We start from the raw sequence: 19,973 nt of genomic DNA, 5'->3' as shown, positions 1-19,973 counted from the left end.
AGACCATGCCATTGCACTACGGCCTGGGCAATAAGAGCAAAACTACATCTAAAAAAAAAAGAAAAGGAAAAAGAAAAAAAAGACTGTCCCTTTATCCATTGAACTGCATTTCTTCTTTGTCAAAAATCAGGTGACTAGGCCAGGCGTGGTGACTCACACCTGTAATCCCAGCAGTTTGGGTGGCTGAGGCAGGTGTATCCCGAGGTCAAGAGATCAAGACCATCCTGGCCAACATGGTGAAACCCCATCTCTACTAAAAATGCAAAAATTAGCTGGGCATGGTGGTGCATGCCTGTAATCCCAGCTACTCAAGAGGCTGAGATAGGAGAATTGCTTGAACCAGGGAGGCAGAGATTGCAGTGAGCCAAGATCATGCCACTGCACTCCAGCCTGGTGATAGACTGAGACTCTGTCTCAAAAAAAAAAAAAAAAAAAAAAGAAAAGAAAAGAAAAGAAAAAGAAAAAGTGCATAATGTGCCTGGAAACAAAATGAGCACAAATAAATGTTAGTGCCTGCCCCTCATGGTAATGATATTTTTGGTGTGACAAATACTGGGGTGATTATGGGGACATTAGAGCAGTCTCCTTGAAGTCAAGGCTATTCTGGAATACTGGGGTCTCTGCAAACCCTTTCTGCTTTCTCCTCTCTCTGCTCTCAAGCCCTCTCTACAACACAAATAGCTTGATTTCTTTTACGTGCATAATTTCAAGATGTATTTCATTTCTCTACATGCTCTGTTTGTTAGAGCCTTTTGCAAATGTAATCAACTTAAAAGAGGTCTGGCATGTGCCATCCTGGGCTGTATCCCATACATAAACTCTCTTTGTGAAACTGTGAGCACCTCCAATCACCTGAATCTTATTCTCATGATCGTCATTTTAAACGCCCTGGCTGTGCTGCTGAAAATTGCAGCTCTGAAAGACATACTCAAAATCCCTGCCTAAGAAAACAGTGCATCATTGGGCTTGCACAAAATAAAATCTTTGGGTGCTGAACCCTTGCACTTAATATTCCTCAACAGCTGGCTGAAGGGAACACACCCAGAGGTAATTTGCATTTACCTCCTGAATAAACTTTCTAATCAAAAGTACTTTGGAATGAAGCATGTTGAAATATGCTGCATTTGCAGTGGGTGGGGTTGATTTATTCATCTGCCCATGCAGCGTATGCTGCTTATGCAGTGCTTTATGGCAATCACAGGTTTGACTGTTCCATTTTTCTCTAACCAATGCTCTAGTGGGCTGCTTGCTTTTTATTATCACAGTGCTCAGAGCTGCAGGGTTCACTGTTTCTATGATTGCTGTCTTGGGGATTAGAATGGCTTTTCTTTTGGTTATTAGTATTGCAGAAGAAACCAATTATCAAATATGAAGTAATCTTGTGGTGATCTTCTCAAATGCCAACCTCATGAAGACCCCAACTAGTAGGTCATTCCTAACACCACATGCAGATTTCCTCAACCTTTACCACTCAGAGGACCCATGACTCACACAACAGAGCATTGACTCATATAGGAGTGTGCTCTAAAGGCAGATTCACACGCCCCACCCAGGGCGACTGAAGTACAAGGTACATTTTACAGGATCTGCAGCTGCTTTGTGCACATTAATGCCCAAGTGGCACCATCCTCAGCCACCCTGGGGTTTGGGAGTCTTTTGAGGCATTACTCCAGTGCTTCCACAAACAGGATCCCATTCAATACAGCAACCTAGTGGCAGCTGCTATCCTCATCTCACATGGTGGGAAAAGAAGGCTCAGCAAACCCATGTGAATGGTGGAGTTTGTTGGGAACAGGCCCCCCAAAATCTGGCCATTAACTGGCCCCAATCTGGCCATAAACAAAATCCCTGCAACACTGTGACATGTTCATGATGGCCATAATGCCCACGCTGGAAGGTTGTGGGTTTACTGGAATGAGGGCAAGGGACACCTGGCCCACGCAGGGTGGAAAACCGCTTAAAGGTGTTCTTAAACCACAAACAATAGCATGAGCACTCTGTGCCTTAAGGACATGTTCCTCCTACAGATAACTAGCCAGAGCCTATTGCTTTATTTCAGCCCATCCCTTGGTTTCCCATAAGGGATACTTTTAGTTAATCTATATCTAAAGAAACAATGCTAATGACTGACTTGCTGTTAATAAATATGTGGGTAAATCTCTGTTCGGAGCTCTCAGCTCTGAAGGCTGTGAGACCCCTGATTTCCCACTTCACACCTCTATATTTCTGTGTATGTGTCTTTAATTCCTCTAGCACTGCTGGGTTGGGGTCTCCCCGACTGAGCTGGTCTCAGCAAGTGGCGCCCAATGTGGGTCTCAAATCCAGGTAGAAGGGTTGCCAGAGTGACAGTTGGAGAACTTGGAACTAAGCTGGAGGACACCCGAGTACTCTTAAAGCAATCCCTGTGTTGAGTAAGAGGGGGAGCTTGGAAGCATCAGGGTAACAGTGGGACAAGTGTGGGTTCTGGTTTGTTCCACCTTGGAACTTTTTCACACTAATGATGAGGGGTAAGGAGAGTATAACAAAATAACAGAAGAGGTTACAGAGCAGGTTTATTTGCCAGCTAAAGCTAAAGCAGCAAAGGAGGGAGAGGTTCATCCCTACCCTTCTGCACCCCCTCATTATTATTTTGGAAAAAAAAAGAGTGGCCTGACCCTCCAGATCTTTCTTTTCTGGAGGACACTGGGGGAAAAGTAGTGGCCCCAGTGACTGTTCAAGCAGTGCCTCGAGTGACTGCTCTCAGTTCTATTCAGGCAGGAATTCAGCAAGCTAGACACGAGGGTGATTTAGAGGCTTGGCAGTTCACTGTTAGAATACACCCCCCAGATCAACAGGGACATGTTATAGCTACATTTGAGCCTTTTCCTTTTAAATTACTCAAAGAATTTAAACAAGCTATTAATCAGTATGGACAAGATTCTCCTTTTGTAATGGGACTGTTAAAGAATGTTGCTGTTTCCAGTTGGATGATTCCTACCGACTGGGATGCTCCTACTTGAGCTTGTCTAACTCCTGCTCGGTTTTTACAATTTAAAACTTGGTGGGCAGATGAAGCTTCCATTCAGGCTGCTTGCAATACCCAGGTCCAACCTCAAATTAATATAACTGCAAACCAACTTTTGAGGGTTGGTGGCTGGGCTGGTTTAGATGCACAAGTGGTCATGCAGGATGATGCCATAGAACAGCTTAGAGGAGTGTGCATTAGAGCTTGGGAAAAAAATCACTTCATGTGGAGAACAATATCCTTCCTTTAGTGCTATAAATCAGAGACCAAAAGAACCATACATGGATTTTATAGCTCGGTTACAGGAGTCTCTTAAAAAGATGGTTGTAGATTCGGCTGCTCAGGATATAGTATTGCAGTTATTAGCTTTCAACAATGCTAATCCTGATTGCCAGGCTGCTCTGCAACCTATTAGAGGGAAAGCACATTTAGTTGATTATATCAAGGCCTGTGATGGTATTGGAGATAATCTGCATAAGGCTACTCTGCTAGCACAGGCAATGGCAGGACTGAGAGTGGATAAAGGAAATACTCCATTACCTGGAGCTTGTTTTAACTGTGGGAAGCATGGTCATACTAAAAAAGAGTGTAGAAAAAAATCAGTGAGTCAGGCCGCCAGACAGGGGAGAAAAGAAAACTGCTGAGTCTGAAATATGTCCAATTTGTAAAAAAGGAAAACACTGGGCTAATCAGTGTCACTCTAAGTTTGATCAAGGTGGGAACCCAATTTCAGGAAATGCCATGAGGGATGTGTCCCAGGCCCCATTCCAAACAGGGCCATTTCCAGCTCAGACCATTCCCTCACCCCTGTACAATGTCTGTCCCCTGCCACAGTCAGTAGTGCCGCATCAGATTTATGCTGTGCAAAAACTGTGAGTCTTCTGCCTGGGGAACCTCCACAAAAGGTCCCAACAGGAGTCTGTGGACCCTTGCCAGTAGGGACGATAGGATTACTTTTAAGAAGGTCTAATTTAAATTTAAAAGAGGTACAAATACATACAGGAGTCATTGATTCAGATTATAATGGGGAAATTCAAATTGTTGTATCTACTTCTGTTCCCTGGAAGGCAGAGCCAGGAGAGCACATAGCACAGCTCCTGATTGTGCCATTATGTGGGAATGGGAAAAAGTGAAATTAAATGAACAGGAGGATTTGGAAGCACAAATAAACAAGGCAAACAAGGCAGCTTATCAGGTAAGTCAAACTACTGATAAATGTCCTACCTCTGAAATAACTATTCAGGAAAAGAAATTTAAAGGTTTGGTAGATATAGGAGCAGACATTTAGATCGTTTCTCTATAGCACTAACCTTCTGCATGGCCAATTCAACCTGCTCAATTTAACATAGCTGGAGTTGGTAAAGCCCCTGAAGTATATCAAAGTAGCTATATTTTGCATTGTGAAGGGCCTGATAGACAACCTGGGACTCTTCAACCAATTATAACTTCTGTATCTATGAATTTATGGGGGAGAGATTTATTATAACAGTGGGGAGTACAAGTTCTAATTCCAGAACAATTATATAGCCCTCAAAGTCAACATATAATGCATGAAATGGGGTATGTCCCTGGTATAGGACTAGAAAAAAATTTGCAAGCTTTGAAAGAACTGCCTCAAGCAGAAAGACAAAGTTCCTGCCAAAGATTAGAATATCATTTTTGATGGTGGCCATTGTTAAGCCTCCAGAACCTATACCTTTAAAATGGTTAACAGATTCAAGCCTGTAATCCCAGCACTTTGGGAGGCCGAGACGGGCGGATCACAAGGTCAGGAGATCGAGACCATCCTGGCTGACACCGTGAAACCCCGTTTCTACTTTAAAAATACAAAAAACTAGCCGGGCGAGGTGGCAGGCGCCTGTAGTCCCAGCTACTCGGGAGGCTGAGGCAGGAGAATGGCGTGAACCCGGGAGGCGGAGCTTGCAGTGAGCCGAGATCGCGCCACTGCACTCCAGCCTGGGCGGCAGAGCGAGACTCCGTCTCAAAAAAAAAAAAAAAAAAAAAAATGGTTAACAGATAAGCCAATTTGGATAGAACAATGGCCACTAAGTAAAGAGAAACTGGAGGCTTTAGAGAAATTATTTCCTGAACAATTAGAAAATGGGCACATAGCTCCAACGTTTTCCCCTTGGAATTCTCCAGTTTTTGTAATTAAGAAAAAAGTCAGGTAAATGGATAATGTTAACTGACTTAAAAGCCATCAATTCAGTTATAGAACCTATGGGAGCATTACAGCCAGGATTGCCTTCTCCTGCTATAATTCCAAAAAATTGGCCTTTAATAGTCATAGATTTAAAAGATTGTTTCTTTACTATATCCTTAGTTGAGCAAGACTGTGAACGGTTTGCATTTACAATTCCTGTGGTAAACAACCTGCAGTCTGCTAAGCGTTTTCATTGTTTTACAGATGGGTCTAGTAATGGTAAAGCTTCTTATTCTGCTTCGAAAAGTAAAGTTTTCCAGATGCCCTATACTTCAGCTCAAAAAGCAGAGCTTGTAGCTGTAATTGAGGTATTGACTGCTTTTGATATGCCTTTTAATGTGATTTCTGATTCTTCATATGTGGCTCATTCCACACAGTTAATTTAAAATGCTCAGTTACTATTTCATACAGATAAATAACTAATGACAAAAACAAAAAAGGGGGAGAATAGGGATTATGGGACAGCCCATACACAACTGAATCTAGCATTATTAACTTTAAATTTTTTGAGCCTGCCCAAAGGCCAGATGTTAGCAGCAGCTGAACAGCATCTACAGAAACCAGCTGCAAAGACAGAAGCAGAACAACTGGGTTGGTGGAGAGATCCGATAACAAAAAGTTGGGAAATAGGTAAAATAATAAATAATAACTTGGGGTAGAGGTTATGCTTGTGTTTCTCCAGGCCAAAATCAACAACCAATTTGGATATCATCAAGACACCTGAAACCTTATTATGAGCCAGATGCTGAGGAAGAGATTCCAGGAGGATCCCAAGGACCCCCTGGTTGAAGCCATGTTGAGACTGATGCTGAAGAGGACCCCAACTGCCACGACCAACACCCATTGAACATAGCCACCCACCTGGGATCAGATCAAGAAGCTATCACAGATGGCGGAAGAAAACCTGAGGAAAGCGGGACAACCAGTCACAATGAGTAATTGAATGGTAGCTATGATGGCGGTGATCACCACTGCCGTGAGTATTCCTTCAACAAGGGCTGACACAGAGAGCAATGATACTCGTTGGGCATATTTATCAATCTTGGCTGGTAATAATGCCTGGATGTAATCACTCTATGACACAGTTACACATGTTTTCCGATCTCAGTATGTACTATAACAAATCTGCTCCTATAATTGAGGCATACCACCCTCAAAAACCTATTTGTAAACAGAATTGAACCTGGCCAGAAAGAATGAACATATTTGTTTAGGAGGATTGCATTGCAGAACAGGCAGAGGTGCTGCACAATGATTCCTATGGAATCATTAATTGATCCCCTAAGGGGATGGTTAGCTTGAATTGCACCTCTCAGTCTGCATGCCATGGCCACACTATGTTCAGATGATCTGAACAAAACAGTCAGATGGTAGAAATGATAAGAAGTACGGCAAGAGTTCCTATTATCTGGAACTACGGAGCTATAGTGGCACCTCAACCTCAAATGATATGGCCCGCTCTAGAAGCTAAACACAAGGATTTGTAGAAACTATTAATAGTTCTTAATAAGATCAAAATTCGGGAAAGAATAAAAAAGCATCTAGAAAGACACTCTACAAACTTGTTTTTGGATATTGCAAAATTAAAAGAACAAATATTTAAAGCATTCCAGGCACACCTGACTTTAATGCCAGGAACTGGAGTGCTTAAAAGAGCTGCAGACAGATTAGCAGCTAGTAACCCAGTAAAATGGATAAACACACTTGGAAGTTCTGTGATTTCAATGATGATTGTGCTTTTAATCTGTGTTGTCTTTGTATAGTCTGCAGATGCAGATCCTGACTCCTGCGAGAAGTAGCTCACCATGACAAAGCTGCCTTTGCTTTTATCACTTTGAAAATCAAAGAAGAGGGAGGAGTTCATTGGCTTTGGTCAAAGACTAGGATCACCTATAAAAGGCGGACCCCTTGCCGCTGGATTAACATGGTTCCATTGTGACGTGTTTTCAGAATCCTGCACATTGCCATTATGGAGGGTTGCTGTGTCTGTCACTGCGAGAATTTGGTTACCATCTTTCTCCCCAACCATACTAGAACCCTATGAGCCCCAGGGTTCAAACTCCAGGGTGGCTGAGAACCCTAGCCGTACGGGGTGGAAGCACTGACTCTTGGAGGAATCAGAATTCAGCCCAGGCCTCTGAGGGACTCTCCATCCTGCCTGTGCACCAGAAAAAAAAAAAACCCTGATTGTTTTAAATCAGTTGCTTAGTTCCCTTTGACCCACTGAGTTAGAATCTCCTGGGCCCATGGTCCTGGTGCCTGTTTTGTTATAAAGTTCCCAGCCTTATGCAGCCAGGCTAGGAGCCTGCATGCAAAACAGTCACCCCATCCAGCCACTCACTGGGCCCTAGGAAAAAATGAGATGTCAAGCAGCTGCTAACGTTGATTTGGCAGCTAACACTGTGGTTGTGCTCTGTAAGTGTCTTAGGTTGCTTGTGCGTGATTTCAATGCCAGTCCCTTCAAGATGGAACCCCTGATCTTTCCCCATTAACCTGGTCCTCGTCTCATGGTCCTTGACTCTGCAAATGGCACCAACCTATGCAGTGTGGAAGACAGACACCTAAGAATGCTCTGTAATGTTCTCTTCCTTTTCTCTCATATTCAACCCATCTCTAAGCTACTACCTGTCAATTTTACCTCCTAAGTGTCTCTCCAACATATCCACTTGGTGTCCATCATCACCATAGCTACTGACCTCTCCCAGGCTACAGTCTACAATCCTCTTGCTTGGACTCCTGCAGGAGCCTTTGAATTCTCTCTACATTCATTCTGACCCCTCCAATCCATTCTCCACACTGCGGTAGGCAGCATCTCCACTGGCACCCAGACATTCCCACCCCCTGGCATTCACTCCCTGGTACAATCTCCTCCTGAGTGTGGGCCACATCAGGTGACTTGTTTCTATGAATAGAATATTGTAAAAGTGACAGAATGCCACATTTCAGATTAGGTTACAAAAAGAATGTTTTCTGTCTCTCCTGCCTTCCCATTCTGGGGGAATCAAATTGCCATGTTGTGAGAAGCCTTAGGGAGAGGCTCATGAGACAATGAAGAAATGCCTCCAGCCGGCAGTGAGCAAAGGCCTGAGGTCTGCCAACAGCCACTTGGTAACCTTGGATATGAATCCTCTCCCCAGGCAATCCTTGAGATAGCTGCAGCTCCCACTGACACTGGATTGTAACATTGTGGGAGATCGAGAGTCAGAGGACCCAGCTAAGCCATGACCAAGTTCCTAGCCCAAAGAACCGTGAGATGATAATATAAGTTGTTCTATGCCACTGCCCTTTGGGGTAATTTGTTACACAGCAATAGATAACTGATACACCTATTATACCACACTCTCCTTTACTTCAAGACCACCCAGCCTTTAAGAATAAAGACTAAAACCCTTGACACCTAAGGGCCTTTGTGACCTAGACTCTGCTGACCTCTGCACCTCACCTGGCACAAGGCTCCCCTACTTTCAGGGTTCCAGACATCTCATCTTCTGGCAGGTCCTTGAAGAAGTTTAGCTGCCTCTGGACAGAGGGCCTTTGCACAGGTCCCTCTGCTTCAGATCCCTTTGACCCAATTTCAGGAAACGCCATGAGGGGTGTGTCCCAGGCCCCATTCCAAACAGGGGCATTTCCAGCTCAGACCATTCCCTCACCCCTGTACAGTGTCTGTCCCCTGCCACAGTCAGTAGTGCCGCATCAGATTTATGCTGTGCAAAAACTGTGAGTCTTCTGCCTGGGGAACTTCCACAAAAGGTCCCAACAGGAGTCTGTGGACCCTTGCCAGCAGGGACGATAGGATTACTTTTAAGAAGGTTAATTTAACTTTAAAAGAGGTACAAATACATACAGGAGTCATTGATTCAGATTATAATGGGGAAGAACCTGTCTCAAAAATAAATAAATAAATAAATAAATAAATAAATAATAATAAAAACCCCAAGCTAGGAAGAACCTGGAGACTGAATACTCCTCAAGTGAAACACAATCTCTACAGAACGTTCTTCTTCTTCTTCTTCTTTTTTTTTTTTTTTTTTTTTTTTGGAGACAAGGTATTGCAATGTTGCCCATGCGGGAGTGCAGTGGCTATTCACAGGTGCGACCACAGGACACTATGGCTTTAAACTCCTGGGCTCAGGTGATCCTCCTGCCTCAGCCTCCCAAGTATTTGGGACAACAGGCATGCACCACCATGCCTGACTCAGAACCTTATTCTTAAAGGTATTATCCAGGAATATGGGGCAAAGACATGTGGGGGAAGGGACTTCTGTGCTATAACGAGGGTGGCTAACACTCAGTGAATCCTGTGTATCCACTGGGGTTCTGAGCAATTTGTATGCATTATCTCATTAAACTCCTCCAGATATGTGTGTGTGTGTGTGTGTGTGTGTGTGTGTGTGTATGTGTGTGTGTGTGTATATATATGTGTATGTGTATATATACATATATGCCAGGAAACAGACAAGAACATTCCTAAAACACACAGCATTTTTTTTTAGCTCAGTGTTAACAATGAAAAATAATTCCACTATTGAGGCACAAGTTGCAAATCAGTAACATATTCCTATTGCTGTAGAAAAGGGGGTTAAGTCAGGTGTGTCATATGAGCACTAGAACTTTTCATGGTGTCACAAGCCAGTTGTCTGTCACAAAGAGTTTCAACTTCAGGATTTGCATTTCCTCAGAGGAAGACGCTGTGGACGTTTGTGGTCATGAACTTTTGAGTGGCAATAGCCCAAACAGGTCTAGTGTCTGTAAGCTCTTAACAGGCAGCATCACTGTGAATTATCATTAAACTCGAATGCCAAATGAGGGTGTCTCACTCCACATCCCAGCATCACAACGCAACCTCTATAACTTTCTGTATAACTTTACAACGTAATTGTATTTCAGTGACTATTTTGATACTGGATTAAACTTTGCAAAGAGTTACACAACATTAGGGTCTATTTTTCCTATCAGTAAGAATTGTGCTGAATTTCAAAACCCATCACCACAGTGTTCAGCTTTAAGAAAATTAAACACACAGTAATCTTGCCAATGTCAATCAAAACCAAAACTTCAGAATGCCGTGGTGTTTATGCAGCCAATCTGGGTTTTAGATACCAATGCCAGCTGTTTATCCCATGAACCATTCTTGCTAGGCTGAGGCTGTGAAAAATCACAAGATGATGTACAATTCTTTTTTTTTTAATCTCACAAAGGGATGTTGTGGATGGTACAGGGTGACACTGAACAGAGGCATGGCAGACATAGTTCTCTCCCTCCCCAGCATCTCCCGTGTCTCCCTGGTTTCCCGATGTCCACAGAGTGAGACTGTCTCGAAGTCACTGCATGATGGGAGTACTGTCTTTATAAGACACTTCACTCAGTGTATCCAACTCAGGAATTGCTTCATCAAATGCCATGTTTACCAGGTTGCAGGCCTTTTCAGGAGAGTTTAGAATCCCATAGCAAAAGGCTGAGAAATTAAGTGCCAGGCCTAGTCGAATCGGGTGTGTAGGCTGCATATCTTTCTTACTAATTTCAGATGCTTCCTGGTAAGCTGCTGGGAGTTTATCAGGAGAACCCGCTCCCGATGTTTAACATGGGTTTTTTTCTATTTCCTAAGTGTCTCGGCTCGGTTGAGAAATAAAGGAAAAGAGCACAAGAGAGAGAAATTTAAAGCTGGGTGTCCGGGGGAGACATCACAGGTCGGCAGGATCCGTGATGTTCCCTTAGCCGTAAAACCAGCAAGTTTTTATTAGTGATTTTCAAAAGGGGAGGGTGTGCACGAATAGAGTGTGGGTCACAGAGATCACATACTTCACAAGGTAATAAAATATCACAAAGCAAATGGAGGCAGGGTGAGATCACAGGACCACCGGATGAGGAAAAATTAAAATTGCTAATGAAGTTTTGGGCACGCATTGTCATTGATAACATCTTATCAGGAAACAGCGTTTGAGAGCAGGTAACCTGTATGACCACAGTTTATTAGGTGGGAATTTTCCCATCCTAGTAAGCCTGGGAGCACTATAGGAGACCAGGGCTTGTTTCATCCCATCAGCTTCGACCATAAAAGACGGGATGCCTTAAAAAGGGGCCGTCTATAGGCCTACTTTCAGGGCGCATTCTCTTTCTCAGGGATGTAACTTGCTGAGAGAAAGAATGCAGTGATATTTCTCCTATTTGCTTATGAAAGAGGAGGAATATAGCTCTGTTCCGTCCGGCTCACCGGCGGCCAGTTCAAAGTTACCTCTCTTGTTCCCTGAACATCGCTGTTATCCTGTTCTTTTTTAAAGATACCCAGATTTCATATTCAAACACACATGCTCTACAAACAATTTGTGCAGTTGACACAATCACAGGGTCCTGAGGCAACATTCATCCTCCTCAGCTTACAAAGAAGATGACAGGATTAAGAGATTAAAGTAAAGACGGGCATAGGAAATCGCAAGGATATTCACTGGGGAAGTGATAAGTGTCCATGAAGTCTTCATAATTTATGTTCAGAGATTACAGTAAAGACAGATGTAAGAAATTATAAAAGTATTAATTTGGGGAACTAATAAATGTCCATGAAATCTTCACAATTTATGTTCTTCTGCCGTGGCTTCGGCTGGTCCCTCCGTTTGGGGTCCCTGACTTCCCACAACAGGAGTTCAACAGAGTAGTTTGTTTATTGTCTCCAGACGACACCCAGAAAGATACCTGAAATGATCTCCTTTCATTTCCAAGCAGAACAGCTTGCTTTCAGGTTGCGTAGCGTGGGGAATGAGAGACCTGCCCAACCGCTCTGGAACCTCATTGCCGATGTCCAGCAGCTCTGCCTCTGTCTTCCACAGTACTCTTTGCCCATCTGCTGCTTCTCATTCCTCCCTGTTCCCTGCTCAGTGCTGGAGATGAGAATCCAGGAAGAATGGCGGGCACCCGCCATGTTCCTGTAGGCGGCAGAGGGCAGATTGCTGTCTTCAGTTGGGGGTGCATGCCCCTGTGGCATGGCTGCCTTCCCAGCTGCAGCCACATCATCACCGCACTCAGCCTGCTCAGCGGTCTTGGCTTTCTGTACCAGCACACTTTTTGTCACTTCCAAGCACAGCTCTAAGCATGGTGACCACCACCTTCCCAAACTGACTCCTTAGGCCGCTGCAGTGGTGGTGGCAGTGGTAGCTACCCCAGCTCCAAAATGAGCGGCAGCTGCTCCACTTCCCCAAAACAGCCTCTCTTTGATGAGCTACTATCATGTCCTGCCTGGATCACAACACCTGTAAAAAAACTAAATAAAAATGAGCAGAAATAAATGAGCCCCAAGTTGCCAACTCTCTGGAAAATTCTGAAGACTGCCAGCAGGTGTAATTTCCAGGTGTGAGAAAAATAGAGGTGTCTGAAAAAGGACAGGGTGCAGCAATGAGGATGGTGAACTCAAAGGGAGCCAAGGTTTGCCAGAGCGGCCGGTAGCCATGGCAGGGCGAGAGTGTGGATGGTTCCTGTGTTCCTCTGAGTCCCTATCTCACCAATAGACCACACAGGATGGTCTACCTCCAAATTTTAATCTCGAGCTGACCAGAGTGGCGTTCGGATATCAGAGCATCGATGGTGGGCTGTTTTCTGCAAGCCCCACTCACCCCTGCATCCAACAAGCCCCATGGCTCTGGGCTGATGGTCATTCCTGAGAGTGATCCCAGCTTACTACAGGGAAGGGGTCCACACTCCATCTGTCCTGGAATAGCTGCCATCTCTTGGGCAGCCCAGGCTGGGAATACCCCACCAGAGTGGGCATGTCTGACTGTATCATAGTTTGTCATAGTAGGAATAATTGAACTAGCTTTCCTTGGGCCTTTTTGGATTTTCAGAAAGGTTAGGACATTCCAAGTTTTTATTTCCTCCTTTCCCATTTCTTGCATCTGAAATTCAATTCTCCACCCCATGCAGTGTGAATCGTATAATGCAAGGCAATAGCCCCATCTAGTGTACTCGTCTCCAACTTCCGCAAAATGACTCTGTGGCCAGTCCTCCCGGACAAGGAGAGGTGCCAGATGTGTGCTTTTATCCCCCTGTCAATCAGACATAAGAAATGTGAGGGGAGACGGGAGGATCGCTTGAGCCAGGGAGGTCAAGGCTGCAGTGAGCCATGATTATGCCACTGCACTCCAGCCTGGACGACAGAGCGAGACCTTGCCTGGAAAAAAAAGAAAAGAAAGAAGAGAAGCATGAGGACCTAATTAATTTTTCAGTGTTAGAATAAATTACATTTATTTTCTGATAAAATTGCACATAACCCTTGACCTATACATGCCCCATGTACCCTTTGTTTCCACAGTTAGCACAAGCGGTGGTGGACCGTGCCTGTTCGGTCCTGAGGCACATCAGGCATTCCCCCAGAGCCCCCAGTTCCAGGAGGTGGGTCACAGGGGCCATGCGCAAGGTCTGAGCTCTGAGAGAGAAAATCTCCCTGGGGAAGATCATGATTGACCCCAAATCACCATTGCGCTCAGCTCAGAATACATTTGAGAGTTCAAGGAGGCACTTTGGGCTAAAGTGGAAGATCTACACTAGAGCCGGATCAAGTCGAAGAGGGATTTTTGTGTCAAGATCCAAGCATGCCTCACTGGGCCTGCTTGGATACTGCTCTGAAGTTATGTTCACTTTCTTATCTCCATGTGCTGGCTTTACTTCTCTTTCTTTGTCTCTTGGCTGGCAGAATTTCTGTGCTTCCTGGGCCACAAAGGAGAGCTGGCTTTCCACAGCTCCTGGGTTCCCCAGGGCTCTGTTCTAGGACGTGAACCCAGGGGCACGAGCAGGGAGATAATAGCAAAGGCACGATGTTAGGTAACCAGAGCACTGCGGAACTCAGCAGAGTGCTAGTCCAGTCTGTTTTCTCTCTCCTTTCACCCCTTAGAGACTCCCACTCCTGGGAACATCACACACCAGGGCCTGTCAGGGGGTAGGAAAAAGGGGGAAAGAGAACATTAAGACAAATACCTAATGCCTGTGGGGCTAAAACCTAGATGATGGGTTGACAGGTACAGCAAACCACCATGGCACATGTATACCTATATAACAAACCTGCATGTTCAGCACATGTATCCCAGAACTTAAAGGAAAAAAAAGAAAAAATAAAATAAAAAAGACCAGCTCCTGCCATAAAGAGTTCCTGCAGTCCACAGGCGTGTAAAGTCGGTGCTTCCTCGGTCCTCTGAGTTTTCCTTTCCTCAGTACCGACTTCATTAATTCCTAAGGCCACTGGGCTTCCCCATCAGAGGGGAAGGTGACCACTCTGATGCCAGATCCAACGCCTCCAAACTCTTGAACCCCCGCAGAAAGGAAAGATGGCCAGAAGGCAAGTGGAAAGCAGGCTTCTTTGGATGCTCTTCAGTTTTACAGAAATCTTTTTGTTTTTTCTTTTTTTTCTTTTTCTTTTCTTTTCTTTTTTTTTTTTTTTTTTTGAGATGGAGTCTCCCTCTGTCGCCCAGGCTGGAGTGCAGTGGCTTTGATCTCAGCTCAGTGCAAGCTCCGCCTCCCAGGTTCACACCATTCTTCTGCCTCAGACTCCTGAGTAGCTGGGACTACAGGTGCCCACCACCACGCCTCGCTAATTTTTTGTATTTTTAGTAGAGACAGGGTTTCACCATGTTAGCCAGAGTGGTCTCCATCTCCTGACCTCATGATCCCCCTGCCTCTGGCCTCCCAAAGTGCTGGGATCACAGGCATGAGACACTGCGCCCAGCCCAGAAATCTTATTTTTAAATAATATTTCACATTAATCTGAAAGCATAGACTTGTAAAGCATCAGGAGAATCATAAGATTTTTCTTACTTTGAAAACTAAAAACAGACAACATACAAAACTGGCCAATCAGAGGAGGCTTAAAGAAACTAAATACATCCTGGTTACAGACAAAAAGAATCCCCAAAGTATCTCTCTCTTTCTGGTCTGAGGGGAAGGAAAATGAGCCCCTACAGGTGAGAAAGAGAAGGATGAATTCCCTACTATCTTTCTGCTTTCCTTTCTTTATAACCTAAGCAATACTGTGGTGGTGATTCAGTGGTTGCAGCTGGGCTAAGAGCAACAGCTACCAACAGGAAGCACCTTCAACTCTGAAGGAAGGAAACTCTTCTCTCTAACCCAAGAATCTATGGTTCCAGGAGTTCGGAGTGAATCTTCACTGCTCGCTTTCTCTGTGTGCTTGTGCCACATGGCTCTGAACCAACAATAGAACTACAGCCCATTGGAGGAATTTGCGTATTGAATCTGACCTAGCTGATTGCCGTTTAAAACAACAGCAAAGCACATTGTCCTGATGTTTTAAACAAAACCCAGAGTCTCATAAGATGATATCCAAAATATCCAAGATATACTCCAAAATGATTCAGCAAATAACGAACAAGGAAAATCTCAACCTGCAAATGAAAAGACAGTTATGCTTCAGAACTAAAAATACAAACACTGAAATTAAAAATTCACAAGATGACCTCAACAGCAGAATAGAAATGACAAAGGAAAAAGTCCACGAACTTAAAGATAGATCAATAAGAAGTATTCAATATAAACAATAGAGAAGAAAAACAATTGAAGAAAAATGAGCATAGCCTTAAGGATCTGTGTAACAATACAAAAAAGCCTAACATTTGTGTCACTGAAGTTCTACAGAGAGAAGCATAAGAACAGAGTAAAAAATATATGAAGCCATGCATCTCTTAATGACAGTACTACATTCTGAGACATGTGTCATTACGCAATTTCATCACTGTGTGAACCACAGAGTGCACTTCCGCAAACCTAGATGATAAAGCCTACTACACACCTATGCTACATGGTATATCCTGTAGCTCTGAGGCCACATGCCTGTATAGCATGTTACTATACAGAATACTGCCGGCAATTGTATTACAATGGTAAGTGCTTGTATATCCAAACAGAGAAAAGGTGTAGTAAAAATATGGTAGAAAAGACAAAAAATGGTACACCTACATAGGGCACTTACCATGAATGGAGCTTGCAGGACTGGAAGTTGCTCTGGGTGAGCCAGTGTGTGAGTGGTGAGTAAATATGAAGGCCTAGGACATTAATGTACACTATTGCTGACTTTATAAACACAGTACCCTTGGACTACACTGAATTTATTTTATTTTATTTTTTTATTCAGGCTGGGTTAAAAAAATTGACAAAACCATTAATGGAGGTCCCCAAGTACTGGGAAAGTGTTTCAGGAAGTGCAAGCATATGATAGTTAAAAGATATGGCAGTGCGGACAGAAAGATGGGTTAAGTGCCTAAGATTTTTATGATAAAGTGTAAGAAGTTGCAAGATATGACCAGTGATTTCATGACTTGCACCTTGATGTTATACCTTGCAGTGGAGTGGAGAGAAAAGTTATTGGGTTAAAAAAAGTCGAGGAACCATGAGTCACTTTCCAAGAATTATCAGACTGCCCATGGGGAGCAGTGATTAGAAGCCGGCGACTACAGGAAGGGAAAGGACTATGATGGACATCGGTAGAGTCATGTTGCGTGGTGGCAGGAGTCTCAAAGTCAAAGGCGTGTAACAAGGGAGAAGCGAGTGGAAGTGGGGAACACAGATCAGAAGGGCACTGACACCACCAATAAGCTCGAAAGGAGAAAGGAAAAGGACAGTCTTCCCCTAATTCCACATGTGACCCTGGTGCCACATATACATTACCATGTAGGGAAAAATCAATGGCTATGCACACCTTCTTCTTTAACTGTATAATAAAACAATACGTTTTCTTTTCTTTTCTTTTTGTCTTTTTTTTTAGACAGACTCTCGCTCTGTCACCCAGGCTAGAGTGCAGTGGGATGATCTGGGCTCACTGCAACCTCCGCCTCCCAGGTTCAAGACAGTCTTCTGCTTCAGCTTCCCAAGTATCTGGGACTATAGGTACATGCCACCATGCCTGGATAATTTTTGTACTTTTAGTAGAGACGGGGTTTCACCATATTGGCCAGGCTGGTCTCGAACTCCTAACCTGGAGATCTGCCCACCTTGGCCTCCCAAAGTGCTGGGATTACAGGTGTGAGCATTTCACCAGCGAATTGTATGAAACATTTAAGGAAGAAAAGATAACAATTATTTACAATCGCTACCAGAAAACAGAAGCAAAAGGAAAATATCCCAATTCATTCTATGAAGTTCTTATACTAAAAGCAGAAAAAGACATTTAAAGAAAAACAAATGTTCAGACAAATATCTCTCATCAAAAATTCTCAACAAAATATTAGCATGCTAAATCTAACAATACATTGTTGAATTACACACCAAGAGCAAGTGAGATTTATTCCAGGTATGCAAGCCTGCCTTAACACAAAATAGTTAAGGCAATCTATCACATAACTAGCTAAAGAAGAAAAGTTATTTGATTGTATTAATAGATCAAGAAAGCATTTTATAGAATCCAAAGCCCATTCATGGTTAAAACTCTCAGCAAATTAGAAATAGAAGGGAAATTCCTCAACTGATAAAGAACATATACCAAAAGAACACCCCACAGACAATATCATACATAATGTGAAAAATGGGATGTTTTACACAAAAGATAAGAAGCAAGGAAAGGTTATCCTCTCTCACTGCTCCTATTCAACATCATACTAAAATCCTAGCTAATGCAACAAGACAAGAAAATAAAATAAAAAGCATACAGATTGGAAAGGGAGCATTAAAATGCCCTTTACTCGCTGATAAATTGATTTTCTATGTAGAAAATCTCAAAAGTATCAGCCAAAAACCCTTCTGGATTATAGCAAGGTTGCACAGTATAAGGTTAATATACAAAATCAATTGCTGTCCTACATCCAGCAATGAACAACAAGAATTTGAAATTAAAAGCCCAATATCATTTTCATTAACATCAAGAAAATGAAACAGACACAATCTAGCAAAATATGGGCAGGCTCTATGTGAGGAAAACTATAAAATCTGTTGAAAGGAATTAAAGATCTAAATAAATGAAGAGATATTGTGTTCACAAAATAAGACTCAGTGTTGTTAAGATGTCAGTTCTCTTCAATGTGATTTATAAATTCAATACAACTCTGGTGAAAACATGAACAAATTATTGTGTGGAAATTGACAAACCAATTCTAAAGTTTATATAGAAAGACAAACTAACCAGAATAGCCAACAATATTGTAGGGGAGGAACAAAGTTCAAGGACTTGCAAAGTGATCAATGGAACAGAATAGAGAAATAAGAGCCCACAAACACAGTCAATTGATCTTTTACAAAAAGTTAAAGGCAGTTCAAAGGAGAAAGGGTAGCTTTTTCAAAACCAGTGATGAATCCATTGCATGTATGTATATATACGTATATGCAAAAAAAAAAAAAAGAATTGAGACACAGACCTTGCTCCTCAAAAATTAACTCAGAGGACACATGTTTAAGTTAATAATATTTGAAATTGTCAAACCATAATCACATACATTTATGGGGTACAGTGTGATGCTTGGATATGTGTATAAAACAAGGAATGACTACATCGAGGATAAAATATCCATCACCTCAATTTTATTTTCTGTGGTTAGACATTTGAAATTTACTTTTTGTTATTTTGAAATATACAGTACATTATTATTGACTATAGTCATACTGCTGTGCAATAGATTTCAAAATGAATTTCTCCTGCTTAACTGAATCTTTGCACGTGTGAACAACTTCCCATTTTCTCTCCAGCAACACAGCATCTGGTAATCATCATTCTACTCCTACTTTTATGAGTTCAATTTGTAGACCTAAATTTAAATCCAAAAGCTGTAAAACTTCTGTAAAATAACAAAAGGATTAGATATTTAGGTAACTTTGGGTTTGGCAATTACTTTGTAGATACATCACTACAGTACATAAAAGACAAATTTCTACCATGAAAGAAGATATTGGAAAAGAAAGAAAGAAAGAAGATATTGATATGACTTCGTGCTCTGGGAAAGAAAATATTAAGAGAATGGAGAAACAAGCCACAGACAAGGAGAAAATATTTGCCAAACACCTGTCTGGCATCCAGACCATTAAAAACCACTTACAACTCAACAATAAGAAATCAAACAACCCAATTAGTAAATGGACAAAAGATCTAAAAAGGCTCCCATCAGAGATGGCATATACAAAGGGAAAAGCTTATGAAAAGATGTTCGCCTTCCCAGGGCGTTTCCCTCCCTGTGTCCGTTTCTCCCCTACACACCCTCCGCTGCAGCGAGAGTGGGAGCGGGTCAGGGTCGCTGAGCTGTGACGATGACGTGCTGTCACTCTGGCGAGGCGTGAGATTAAAGCGCATTACAAGCCGTGGGTCCCGGGGAATCCCGAGAGGCTGCGCTTGGAGCCCAGACTGATCTGCCTCTCTCATGGTCCCGGCCCGCTGCCCTGCAGAGCCCGCCTTACTCTTCCTCTCTCCAGGCCTGCTAGCCGCGGCAGGCCTTGGCTCCCCTGAGCCTGGTGGGCCCACAAGGAGCTGCGTCCAGGAGGAGCCGCTGCCAGGGAACAAGCTGCCCGCGGGCCCTGGGGAGAATCGCCCCTCCGATGAGCTCGGCTGAGCGTGCACGCAGTGTCGAAATCAAGGACGGCTGGATGCTTTTCGTGGCAGAGTGACAAAGGTTTAACAACAAGAAGAGGAGCAGGGGCCAAGACAAGACGCTGAAGTTCTGCCTGCCAGGACCCCCGGGTCCCAGCATCCCACCTGAGGCGCTGCTGCAGGAATTCCAGCTGCTGCTGAAAGGTGCGGTGCCGCAGGGCCAGCGTGCGGGACCCTGAGCCCAGGATGCCAGTCCTCGCGGGGCCGATCGC

The 19,973-nt window shown here is 43.5% G+C and overlaps 1 protein-coding gene and 1 long non-coding RNA gene across 2 annotated transcripts; one reads left to right on the top strand and one right to left on the bottom strand.

Moving 5' to 3' along the window:
* The first annotated feature begins 5,889 nt into the window (after positions 1 to 5,889).
* Positions 5,890 to 8,605, top strand: LOC114672853 (uncharacterized). The gene is made up of 2 exons (XR_003723379.2): positions 5,890 to 6,183; positions 6,971 to 8,605. It is a non-coding gene; the product is annotated as an uncharacterized LOC114672853 (long non-coding RNA).
* Positions 8,606 to 11,642: 3,037 nt separating this feature from the next.
* LOC711374 (14-3-3 protein beta/alpha) lies at positions 11,643 to 19,536 on the bottom strand. The gene is given in 5 exon segments (XM_077966434.1): positions 11,643 to 11,884; positions 11,887 to 12,027; positions 12,030 to 12,320; positions 13,793 to 13,955; positions 19,375 to 19,536. Coding segments are annotated over 5 exon segments (864 nt in total). The 3' UTR covers positions 11,643 to 11,777.
* Between the last annotated feature and the right edge of the window lie 437 nt (positions 19,537 to 19,973).

Source organism: Macaca mulatta, chromosome 15, assembly GCF_049350105.2.
Source record: "Macaca mulatta isolate MMU2019108-1 chromosome 15, T2T-MMU8v2.0, whole genome shotgun sequence".
Classification (NCBI taxonomy): Eukaryota; Metazoa; Chordata; class Mammalia; order Primates; family Cercopithecidae; genus Macaca; species Macaca mulatta.
The sequence above is the reverse complement of the archived record's forward strand: the minus strand, read 5'-3'. Positions and strand labels throughout refer to the sequence as shown.